The 13,053-nt window shown below is 33.4% G+C and overlaps 1 protein-coding gene across 4 annotated transcripts in view; it reads left to right on the top strand.

Annotated features, from left to right (window-relative positions):
- The window catches only part of RICTOR (RPTOR independent companion of MTOR complex 2), a 123,806-nt gene that overhangs the window by 99,742 nt on the left and 11,011 nt on the right, over positions 1-13,053 (top strand). For 3 of the 4 annotated variants that reach the window (XM_032415164.1, XM_032415166.1, XM_032415168.1), the window contains 8 exons: positions 907-999; positions 1,352-1,458; positions 2,164-2,393; positions 3,901-4,909; positions 5,191-5,262; positions 8,608-8,785; positions 9,560-9,644; positions 10,450-10,683. In XM_032415164.1, coding sequence (XP_032271055.1) covers positions 907-999; positions 1,352-1,458; positions 2,164-2,393; positions 3,901-4,909; positions 5,191-5,262; positions 8,608-8,785; positions 9,560-9,644; positions 10,450-10,683 — 2,008 coding nt within the window. The remainder of the gene's footprint in view (positions 1-906; positions 1,000-1,351; positions 1,459-2,163; positions 2,394-3,900; positions 4,910-5,190; positions 5,263-8,607; positions 8,786-9,559; positions 9,645-10,449; positions 10,684-13,053) is intronic. The other variant, XM_032415165.1, reaches the window with a different exon arrangement.

Raw genomic sequence — 13,053 nt, 5'->3', positions numbered from 1 at the left:
TTGCATAGCTAATTTGTTATGTAAAGTAAGCCACTTTAAGTCTGAGTTCTGTCCTTTATAGTTTGTTGGGAAGTTCATCTTGTTAGTAGAAACATACGAAAAACTGAATTTCTTCATTGTTCTTGTTGGGAAGTTAAACTGAACCTGATACAGATTCAGTTACCTTTGGTGAGCAACAAACTGGAAGTGTAATTGCTGTTTGTACTATTCTCTTAAACTTCATGGAATATAACAGGCTTAGTGTCAAGCAGTTATTCTTTGATTATATGCACACCAAATGTATGGCTGTGAATATGTCTTGCTACTAAGTGTTTTCAATAAATGCAACTTTTTTCTTATTTTAGAAATAGAAGTATTTGCATGTGTGTCTTTTGAACTCTAGTAATCTGGCAGTTCATTTTTGTATCAGTGTTCATCCCAGGAGCAAAAGTTTTGCGTAAATGTACTCTATAGTGTCCTATTTTTCTATTAAGCCTGTGAAGACTTTTGGAGCACATATCTTTCATATTAGTTTTTTTAATTCACTAGTATTATGTTCTATTTAAAAAACTGATAATGTGACTAACATTTTTATAATATTAGGTACTAAGTACTTTGTTAAGCACTTTGTATGTGATGATTAGATCATTACACCTTATGAAACAGATCCGTATTTTAGAGATTGGAAATCAAGGCATGGGGGATTAACTAACTTGCTCAAAACCACATAGCTAGAAAGTGCTAACTCCAGAATAGGAACTCAGAGCCCCTGCACTAATGCTGCTTAAGAAAGTTTACATAAAATTATTTTAGAATTTTAAATATGCAAACATTACTAAATGCAAACCTTAAAAATTTGGTTTTAAGATGCATTGAAAACATATTGTTACTCATGCTTTGTTTTTCTTTTTTTTTTTCTTTCTCCAGAATATTATTACCGAACTCTGTCACAATGTTCGTACACCAGATTTGGATAAATGGGAAGAAATTAAAAAACTGAAAGCATCTCTTTGGGCCTTGGTTTGTAATAAACACTTCTATAAGATCTTCATCATTTTTAGATTTTTTAAAAATCTTCCCATTAATAATAAAAATCATTTTATTTAGAACTTGTTCTCAGATTAATATTCTAAGACCAAGATTATTTCTGCCCATTTTAAGTATATTTTTAGACTGAAAAATAAATGATTAAGCTATTAGTTTTCTTTCTAAAACAAATGGAGCATTATTTTCTGAAGTTCCATATTTAAGGGTTTTTTTCACATTTTTTTCTCTCTCATAGATGGGATTAAATTTTTTGATAGCTCTCCAAATTTCTTGAAAGAGTTACTCTTATAAATATATTTGATATAAGTGATTTCTTTTCTTTCAGGGAAATATTGGCTCATCAAATTGGGGCCTCAATTTGCTACAGGAAGAAAATGTGATTCCAGATATACTAAAACTTGCAAAGCAGTGTGAGGTTCTTTCAATCAGAGGGTATGTTATTTTACTCACAAATCTTTCTAATGTATATATTCTTGTTCACAAATGGCTGTGAGGGAAGAGTATTTTATGATTCAGTAGTCCATTAGAACTATTAATTCACTGAAAATCCTAATTAGATAAGATTTAAAAAGAAAAGGGTGGGGTGCTCACCTGGCTGGCTCAGTCAGAGCATGCGACTCTTGATCTTGGGGCCATGAGTTCAAGCCCCACACTGGGAGTAGAGTTTACTTAAAAAAAAAAAAAAAAAAAAAAAAATTTTTTTTTTTTTAGATGCACTAAGGTAAACATCTTAAGGAACTCCTTGCTTAATGTTACTGTTTCATTTTTATCATTATAATGTTGAAGTTTAGTAACTGGTAAACAGTGAAAGTATAGTGTATATGCTGTAGTCCAATAGCCCATATATTCCAGATTTATCCCAGAAAAGTTAATATATGTCATTTTCCCCCTAAGATTGCATTATGTTCTTTTAAACTACTTCTTTGTAATTACTATCTATATTAGGAAGGTGTTCATGTTACTTATGACTTCTAAGTTACCCCTAACTCATTTTAATACATTTTTCTACAAGCTAAACAATTTTTAATGACTTTTAAAGAAAATTCAAATGTACATATAGCAAACTAATATTTTGGTTGCTTTAAGAAATCTCAGTTTGGAATTATAAACTGTCATTACTACATCTTTTACATATAGGACCTGTGTATATGTGCTTGGGCTCATAGCCAAAACCAAACAGGGCTGTGATATTCTGAAATGTCACAGCTGGGATTCTGTACGGCACAGTCGCAAACATCTGTGGCCTGTGGTTCCAGATGATGTAGAACAACTCTGTAATGAACTTTCATCTATCCCAAGCACCCTGAGTTTGAACTCAGAGTCAACCAGCTCTAGACATAATAGTGAAAGTGAATCTGCACCATCAAGTGAGTATTGTTGACAAGATAATATAAAGTTAGCTGAAATTAACATTTGTATTTGTAATGTCACAATTTAAATGTATTTGTTACATTCCTAATTTACTTTTTTCTAAGATAATTTGGCAATAATGTGGTCTTGGAGAATGTGTTATCTTTTCACAACAGAGAGTAATAGCCACCAGACTACATTGTTCTCTCTCCTTGCTTTTCTAAATAGCCTTCGGAAAAGTCTTACTGACAGAGTTAAAAAATAAGCCATGTGCCAGAAGAACCTATTCCCCTTTTTGCTTATCATAAAATCTAAAAAGTAAATATTTGCTTACCTTCATTTACATACTTTTTCACTCATTTTTCAGATACAGAGATTGTTGAACCAGAATGTATTTTTTAAGAGATATTATATTTACATATTCATTTTTGAGAGAAGAGCCAAATTTTAAAACTAAATATTGAAACTGTTAAAAGATAGAGTATCAAAAATCAATTAAATAAAAAACAGTTTGTGGTTTTAAGCCCTGTGCTAAATACTGTTAGTCGTACAAAACTTAAGACATGGTTCTTTTTAAGAAGATGGTGCAACATTTTTCAAACCATATTTTACCAGGCCTAAGATGCTGTGAATTATAAGATGCACCAGTATTTTATGTATCACTAAAAAAGAAGAAAAAAATACTGCCTGTTAAACTAGGACATACCACTGATTACAAGATGCATTCTGATTTTAGAGAATTACTTGTGAAAAATGTGCATCTTAGAATTGACAAAATCTGAAAATACATTATGCAAGTTTATTTGGGATTTTATTTTGCTTTCTTTCAAAATAAATTTGAAGTAGTTTATAACTATTGAACAAAAAAGCTAAAAATAAAAATAGGATAAAAGCTCATAGATGTCATTGGACACCCAGATTGAGTCTTTTTTTTTTTATTAGAGTTAGACACTGAATTTAGATGACTTACTTAGTACCTAAAGGAAAATAAATAAGCCTAACTGATTTAAACATGAATTTAAAATGCTGTGACTTGGTTCTTTAAAAGATATTTTAAGACTAAGAATTCATTTCTTATAAGATTAATTTCTCCCACTATTGTGATTTGAAAAATTAACAAGAATCTGTACCAACTGAGTGAACATCCATGGTCAAATCTCCCTTTTCCTTTAATTGTATGCTGAATATTTAGAGGTTTTGGAAACTCCCTGCCATTAAAACAGTCAAGCAAAAAAAACCACTTCATGTAAACTGTGCCATAATGAATCCTTTAGTTTTTCTTGGGAAATAACAGAAGTTCCTCATAATGACATAATTTCACATTTTATTTAAGTTCAAACACTTGGTCTCAAGAAGTTCTTTTTTTTTTATGTGGCTTCTCAGCAATTTAACCCTTTATTTTTGAAAATTTTTTTTCCCAGATGACTATTCAACAAAATATTCTTGAAATATGTCACTAACAGTTGCCATGATTTTGTTTTGTCATTTTTTTATGTGCTTTTATTAACAATCCTTTGATCATAGGTATGTTCATAATGGAGGATGACCGGTTTGGCAGCAGCTCTACCAGTACGTTTTTTCTTGACATCAATGAAGATACAGAGCCAGCATTTTATGATCGACCTGGACCTATAAAGGATAAAAATTCATTCCCTTTCTTTGCTTCTAGTAAACTTGTGAAGAATCGTATCTTAAATTCGCTTACTTTGCCTAATAAAAAACACCGTAGTAGCAGTGATCCGAAAGGAGGGAAACCGTCATCCGAAAATAAGACAAACAACAGGCGGATCAGAACACTTACGGAGCCCAGTGTTGACTTTAATCATAGTGATGATTTCACACCCATATCCACAGTACAGAAGACATTACAATTAGAAACTTCATTTGTTGGGAATAAGCACATTGAAGACACTGGTAGTACTCCAAGTATTGGAGAGAATGACTTAAAATTCACGAAGAGTCTTGGTACAGAGAATCACAGAGAAAACACAAGCCGAGAGAGATTAGTTGTAGAAAGTTCAACAAGCTCACATATGAAGATACGTAGCCAAAGTTTTAATACAGACACTACAACAAGTGGCATAAGTTCAATGAGTTCAAGTCCTTCACGAGAGACAGTAGGTATCGATGCTACGACTGTGGACACAGACTGTGGAAGTATGAGTACTGTGGTAAGTACTAAAACTGTTAAGACAAGCCACTGTCTGACGCCGCAGTCTAACCATCTGTCTCTCTCCAAATCAAACTCCGTGTCCCTGGTGCCTCCAGGTTCTTCTCACACACTTCCTAGAAGAGCACAGTCCCTTAAAGCACCCTCTATTGCTACAATTAAAAGTCTAGCAGATTGTAACTTTAGTTACACAAGTTCTAGAGACGCCTTTGGCTATGCTACGCTGAAAAGATTGCAGCAACAAAGAATGCATCCGTCCTTATCTCATTCTGAGGCTTTGGCATCGCCAGCAAAAGATGTGCTGTTTACCGACACCATCACTATGAAGGCCAGCAGCTTTGAGTCCAGGTTAACACCAAGCAGGTGAGCAAATGCACATTTAAAAATGAACAATAGTGGTTGCATTTTAACAGACTTAACTGGAAAGCACTAGGCAGGTTTTACATCTACATAAGCCTCAGAACTGACCAATTGTAATTGTTTACTATGGTAGGCTCTAAGCTCCTAGTTACCCGATATGATTTGAAATGGATTCTTGCAGCTGCGAGGGGGGAAAAGAAATTCTTTTAGGCCCTGAAATAAACATCTATGGTTTGCAAGGACACACAAGTCACAAGTTTTTTTTTATTTCTCGCTTCTGCAAGGATCGATTTTAAAAAGAAGCATGTCGGGGGAATCAGGAGCTTAAGACCTACAATAACAAACAACCTTTTCAGGTAGGTCAATTTAAGGCTCCAAAAGTTGACCTTTATTATTACTATATTTTTTAAGTAACTACAAATTTTAGTAAAATTCTTTTCAGTTTGTCTTAAGTAGCTGTGATTATTTAGTAGGAACCTAACGAACATTAAGTGAATTACTTGGCCCGCAGGATTCAGCAGTAGCAATTTGCCTATGCTCAAGAACTTTTAGGGAATTTCTATGCCATATCTAAAGATTGTGACCAGGTTGATCCAAATAAACAATTTTGATTTTACCTTTAAAATATATGCAATGTAAAATTTGGTTGTTGCAAAGGTTCTGTACCTGTTTTTTTTTTTTTTTTTTTTTTTTTTTTGTTATTGTTGGGCCAAATACTTCTAAAAATTTACTTAGTTTTTGTTATTAATTCCCATTTATTTAAATGGATTAGTATTTGTCAAATACTGAGAATAGTGCTTGACACATATCATCATCATTAGCATTATGGGTAGTTATTTCCTTATGTAACCCATTTGGCTTTTACAGAACCAAATTCTTAATAACATTAAAAAGTTATTAAGCAGTTTTATTTCAGTAATGCTAATGCATTTAGTAGAAGGGGTTCCTTTGTAGCAGATAATAAATTATATCCCATTTGATAGAATTTTATAAATTATGCAGTGATGTCTCATACAGGAACTCACCCATCTTTGGCAACCTCATCAATTCAGAACAAAGGCAAATCTGTTAATAGCTCACTAGTCTCAATCTATGCAGTAAGGTTCATGAATTGTATTCAGAAGAGATACCTCTGATCCACATTCAAAGTTGATACTTATCCTAACAAGCTTTGATATCACGTTTTCAGGCCTATGGGAACAACAATTAGAAGCTTCTGATTGGTAGGAACACTGTAACAGGAAAGGACAGCTGATAAAACTGGTAGCAAAGGAGGAAACTTTTGTATTACAACAAAGTATTTGAAAATTCAGAGACCACTGCAGCAGCCAGAGCAGTAAGGAACGTAGCACAGCAAAGTAAGCAGTAGGAGTTGCACCATCGTACAGCTCAGTGCAGTCACCAAAGAGCTGTTATGATGTCATATGATTTGGTTGATTATAGCCCATCGAAGCAGGCCATTTCTATCCAAATTGATGAAGGCATAGATTAAAGAGTTGTACTGTTTAAATATTCGTAAGAATAGACCAGAAAAGACAGCTACCCCAAATCACTTATTTCCTAACCAATCTGGGTTCTTAGAATCTTATTTCCTATATTCTCTGTTAGACCAGAAGAAAGTTATTTGGAAATTTTACTCCTGGAGTAAAATGCCAAGTTATTGGCATTATATAAAGGATGAATAGGTGCTTTAATTTCTTGGGAGGGAAAAAAATAAAAACAAGAAATAACAGGAGACAGGCACAGCTTGTACAAAGGTATGACAGCATAACAGGACTTTATGTTCATCAAATCTTTCATTTGTTTTTCAAATTGTATTTAGTACTTACTGTGTGTGTACCAGGTTCCATGGAGGAAAAAACCGTGTCGGCATCAGTCTTTCTATTCCTACTTCTTACCTTTGGTTAGTTCAGAGAAAATGAAAGTGATGGAAGCTAACTACAAATTTACTTCAAAATAACAGTTTGGAATCCAGGCTGAGAAGGACTATTATTATTTGTTTTGTTTTCTTATAAAATTAAAAGGGTAGGCATGCAGATACATACCTATGGTATAATGGATAGCATGATTCCCCAGTCTTAAAAATCGTATCTCACTGAGATATTTACTTGGGACATGGTAGAACAAACACTGAAGGAGGAATCCTTAATCCTAAATTCTAATCCTGGCACTGAGTGAATGAACTTGAAGAAGATTTCATAAATTATGCTGTAATGTCTCATCTGCCTAGACTTCAGTAGCTTTGCAAAACTTCATCAATCCAGGACAAAACCAAGCAGACCTCATTTGCTCACTATTATGAATCTGTGTGGGAAAGTTCATGAATTTTGAAATATCTAGGCCTCAGTTGCCTCATCTAATAGAATTTGGACTGGATCAGTGGTTTTAAGCTTTTTGAATGTTGCTTTTTAAGTATAGAATCTCTCTCTTCACAAAAACATTTCTGTGGAAACCCAATATGTGGAATAGATTAAAATGGAGCTAGTCAGTTGAAATAGGGATTGGGAAGGCAAGTATCCACCACCTCCTCCACCTCCAATACTCCTTTAAGAGTTTTATGAAATAAGAGAGGCTTAACAATTTAATTTTAAAACCACTGACCTGTTTTATGAAATTTGTCAATTTCAGTTAGGAGTCTTTTAAGCAGAAATTAGGAGTGGTTTTTACTATGATAATTTTTTTTTTTTAAGATTTTATTTATTTGTCAGAGAGAGAGAACACAAGCAGGGGGAGCGGCAGGCAGAGCAGGCAGAGGGAGAAGCAGGTTCTCCGCTGAGCAAGGAGCCAGATGCGGGACCCTGGGATCATGACCTGAGCTGAAAGCAGATGCTTAACCGACTGAGCCACCCAGGCGTCCCAACTATGATAATCTTAATAGCTACAATTTTGAAGGATTTTGTGTGCATTATAAAATAATTCCTTTTTTAAATATCAGGCTACATTGTTACATTTTAAATGACTTGGGTTTCTAAATGCCAGTGTACCTTAACTGTGGAGCCTTGTTATATATACAAAGCAGGTGCCTAGTAAATATTTTAGCATGTATGTTGCATGAATAAGAAACTTTTATCTTAAGGAAATATCAGTATACCATATTTATTATGGAGTCACTAGTAAGGAGTGTATTGCAGACATATCAGTGCTTTAAATAAAACTGTCTTGTAATATTTACAAATGATAACATTATTGCTGTTTTGTGTCTTCTGTGTTACATAAATCTTGTTGCTAAAGCATTAATTATCACACAAAGGATGATAAGTATTCTTATTTTTCATAAAAATAACGTTAAATGGAGTTAATAGACATGCCCTTAGTTGTATGATAGCAAATTTACTAGTTTGAAATGATTGTGAAGATAGTCCTTGGATCATACCTGTGACTTCTGAGGACATTTTTTTTTTTTAAATTCTAGGTATTGAAAGTTACCTTAATTGCCCACCTTTTCACTTTTACCTGGGAGGCCATAGTAGTTGTTTTTCAAAACAGTCACATTATGGATGGTCTTTTGTATATCATTTTATAACAGCTAAATGATTTCAAGTGTTTATATGCTATTAATAAACAAGATGGCACTGTTTAGTACTTGGCTAGCTACTTATCTTTTTGAAGTTAAAAAAATAAATTGTAATTCCTCTATATGATAAATATTACAAATCAAGAAACTAATGCAAGTGGGATTTTTTTTTTTTATGGTTTTATAGGTTCATGAAAGCTTTAAGTTATGCTTCATTAGATAAAGAAGATTTATTAAGTCCTATTAATCAAAATACCCTGCAGCGATCCTCCTCAGTGAGGTCCATGGTGTCCAGTGCAACGTATGGTAGTTCAGATGACTATATTGGTCTTGCTCTTCCAGTAGACATCAATGATATATTCCAGGTATCATGAATTCTATTTTCCTATTACTTCATGTTGTACAACTGCTTACTAGAAATTACAATTTAGAGTGAATACTATTTTGGGAGAAGATAATTTTTTTTAAAGCAGTTTTGTTTAAAAACATTTTATGATGAAAATTATTTCACCTTTCTCAATTTATTCTGTACTTTTTTATTTAGTATTTCCAAGTCCCCGGAACATTATGCTTCCTTCTTTTCCCATACTAAATCAGCATCTTGTTTGATTTCTTATCGGTATATTCTCTATAGAAGTTTAGTGAATTTTTAACTTTGCTTTTTAATCACATTTGACTTATCCTTGTTTTTTTATATTTATTTTTTGTTTTTTTGACATTGAACACAAAGTTGTGTAAGTTTGAGGTATACAGTATATTCCTTTTTTTTTTAAATAATCCTTGAACCTATTTATCCTGCACAGGACTGCCACATGTGCCCAGTCATATAAGGTGGTCCTAATCCCATGAGATACTCACAAATACCTACATGATAGATAGTACTAAAGAATCCGCATTTGCTCAGGAATCTAAAGACATTTTAAATAAATTCTAAAAATAATTATTTTAATATTTAAATTACCAAGAGTAGATAAGAACTTAAGGATTATTTGTTATTTTATCAAATTTTGGTAATTTAACCTTCTCTCATGAACTTTTTGTTGTACGTTCATGTGCTGTAGTAATTCTATTTAAATTGCATTTCATTTAATCTTGCTAATATTCATAAAGTGAACTTCTTTGTAATTTATCTGTTTTAGGTAAAGGATATTCCCTATTTTCAGACAAAAAACATACCTCCACACGATGATCGAGGTGCCAGAGTGTTTGCCCATGAGGCAGGAGGTAATGCATGGTTTCTGTTCTCATGAGACTGACTCTTCTTTATATTAAAAAGAAAATTCTTTTTAAAACAAAGTTGATTAAAAAGAAAATTTTTTCAGTAGGATGACATTAAAAATTGAGATATACTTACTTTTGGGTCAATTTAAAAATTATGCCAAAATAATTGTTTGAGCCCATTTAAAACTAAACCACAATATATTTTTGTGAGGGACTTAAGAAAATGTTCTACCCAGCCTCTCAAGAAGACAAAAACTAGATCATTTGATTCTGTTTTTAAAAACTAATGCATGAAAAATTTATAATGCTGATTCTCAAAGGTCTAAGAAACAGGTGTGTGGGGAAAGGAGAGAGAAAAACATACTTATGCATTACATGATCTCTCTTTGTTATGAACAATAAGATTTTAATGAATATATGCATGTCTGCCATAGGTTTAAAGCTTCATAATCTTTTTTTTTTTTCTTCTAACAAGTACCTCTTTAGATAGACTCAGAATTATTACGTTTCTTTATGGAAATACTGAGAATAATTGAAATTATGTCTTAATTGTATAATTTTAATTTTCCATTTTGCATTTAAAATTTTATATTGAAGTAATACAAGCTTATCTGCTAACTTTATTTTCCTAATTTTAAGCAAATTACTCTTTTCTCAATTAAGGTTAAGATTTTGAGTCATAAAAAGAGTTCTGGTTTTCTTCCCTAATTTTCCTAATTTAAAAATTCACATAGTTTGAGACATCTTGAAAAGAGGTATCATTGATACTATCTTTATCGGATTTTGTTTCATATTTACTTATGCACAGGTCTTCCATCTGGAACTGGAGGTCTTGTAAAAAACTCTTTTCACTTGCTACGACAGCAGATGAGTCTTACGGAAATAATGAATTCAATCCATTCAGATGCTTCTCTGTTTTTAGAAAGTACAGAAGACACTGGATTACAGGAGCATACAGATGATAACTGCCTTTATTGTGTCTGTATCGAAATTCTGGGTTTCCAGCCCAGTAATCAACTAAGTGCAATATGTAGTCATTCAGGTAAGTGATTATGTCCATCTCCACCTGATTTAAATTGCTCCAGTCACAAATCTTGTCCCACCTCTTTTGACCATCCCTCTTACTCCATTCTCACTACCTCAGCCTTAGTTTGGTCCCTCAGCATTTCCCTATTGGAGGGTTGGAGGTAGTGTTTCGTCTCCAAGTTTGGCCCCTGCCAGTTCATCTTTCATACTATTCCCTGGGATTAGTCTGTTGACAGTTCTTTACTGGCTATTCATGCCTAGCACACAAGATTCTTTGTGTGATCTATTGTCTTTTTTCTTTAATTGGACTATTATTAACATAGAATGTTACATTAGTTTTGGATGTACAATATAATGATACAACAATTCTGTTTTTCTTTTTAAATTATTTTTTAATTCTAACATAATTAGCATACAGTGTTATATTTCAGGTGTACAATATAGTGGTTCAACAATTCTGTATGTTCATCAAGAAATCTGTTCTTGATCCTCTTTATCTCTTTCATCCCGGCCCCACCCACCTCTCTTCTGGCAGTTACCATTTTGTTTGCTGTGTTTTAGAGTCTGTTTTGTTTATTTGTGTCTTTTTTCTTTGTTTGTTTTGTTAAATTCTACATATGAGTGAAATCATATGGTATTTGTCTTTTTCTGATGACTTCAGTTAGCTTTATTGCAAATGGCAAGATCTCATTCTTTTTTATGGCCAAGTAATACTCTAGTGTGTGTGTGTGTGTGTGTGTGTGTGTGCGAGCGCACGTGCGCGCGCGCACCACATCTTTAGCCAATCACTGTGAATACACACTTGGGTTCTTTCCATATCTTGGCTATTATAAATAATGCTGCAATAAACATAGGAGTGCATATATCTTTTCAAATTAGTGTTTTCGTTTTCTTTGGGTAAATACCCAGAAGTGGAATTACTGGATCATACGGTATTTCCGTTTTTAATTTTTTTCAGGAACCTCCATACTGTTTTCGACAGTGGCTGTACCAAAGGGCATTCCCATCAATAGTGCATGAGGGTTTCTTTTTCTCCACATCCTCACCAGCAGTTGTTAGTTCTTGTGTTTTGATTTTAGCCATTCTGACAGGTGTGAGATGGTATCTCAGTGTGGTTTTGATTTGCACTTCCCCGATGATGAATGATGTTGAGCATCTTTTAATGTGTCTGTTGGCCATCTGTATGCCTTCTTTGGAAAAATGTTCAGGTCCTCTGCTCATTTTTAATTGGATTACTTGGTTTTTTGGTGTTGAGTTGTGTAAGTTCTCTATATATTTTGGATTTTAAGCCATTATTGCATATGTCATTTGCAAATATCTTCTCCCATTCAGGTTATCTTACTGTTTTGTTGATAGTTTCCTTTGCTGTGCAAAGTCTTTTTATTTAGTGTAGTCCTAATAATTTTTTAGTTTTGCTTTTGTTTCCCTTGCCTTAGGAGACATCTAGAGAAATGTTCCCATAGTTAATGTCAAAGAAATTAGTACCTATTATTTTCTCTAACAGTTTTATGGTTTCAGGTCTTACCTTTAGGCCTTTAATCCATTTTGAATTTATTTTTGTGTATGGTGCAAGAAAGTGGTCCAGTTTCTTTCTTTTGCATGTAGCTGTCCAGTATTTCCAGCACCACTTGTTAAAGAAACTGTCTTTCCCCCCTTGTATAATCTTGCCCCCTTGTATAATTTGCCATAGATTTATTGACCATATAAGTGTGGGTTTATTTCTGGCCTCTCTGTTCTGTTCCAGTGATCTCTGAGTCTGTTTTTGTGCCAGTACCATACTGTTTTGATTACTTCAGCTTTGTACTGTATCTTGAAATTTTCAAGATTACTTGGCTATTTGAGGTCTTTCGCCATTCCATACAAATTTTCGTATTATTTGTTCTAGTTCTGTAAAAAATATTGTTGCTATTTTGATAGGGATTGCATTAAATCTGTAGATTGTTTTGGGTAGTATGGGTATTTTATCAATAGTGGTTCTTCTAATCCATGAGTATGGATTATCTTTCCATTTGTTTGTGTCATCTTCCGTTTCTTTCATCAGTGTTTTATAGTTTTCAGAATACAGGTCTTTTGCCTCCTTAGTTAAGTTTTTCCCTAGATATTTTATTTTTGGTATAATCGTAAATGGAATTGTTTTCTTAAATTTCTCTTTCTGCTACCTCATTAGTGTATGGGAATGCAACAGATTTCTTTATATTTCATAATTCCAGGCATGAAAAATGAGTTTTCCGTGCTGTTCCCTCTTTCCCTTCCTCCCTCCTCACACACAAATTCACACACAGTCAGTCTCCTTGGCCGGTCCACCTCATCCTAAATGTCAGTATTTTACCTGTGAAGCTGTCCCTCACTAAGTCAGATGTTGACATTCCTTCCTCTTTACTCTCAT

The sequence above is a fragment of the Phoca vitulina genome, unplaced genomic scaffold (assembly GCF_004348235.1).
Source record: "Phoca vitulina isolate PV1807 unplaced genomic scaffold, GSC_HSeal_1.0 scaffold17, whole genome shotgun sequence".
Taxonomy (NCBI): Eukaryota; Metazoa; Chordata; class Mammalia; order Carnivora; family Phocidae; genus Phoca; species Phoca vitulina.
The sequence above is the reverse complement of the archived record's forward strand: the minus strand, read 5'-3'. Positions and strand labels throughout refer to the sequence as shown.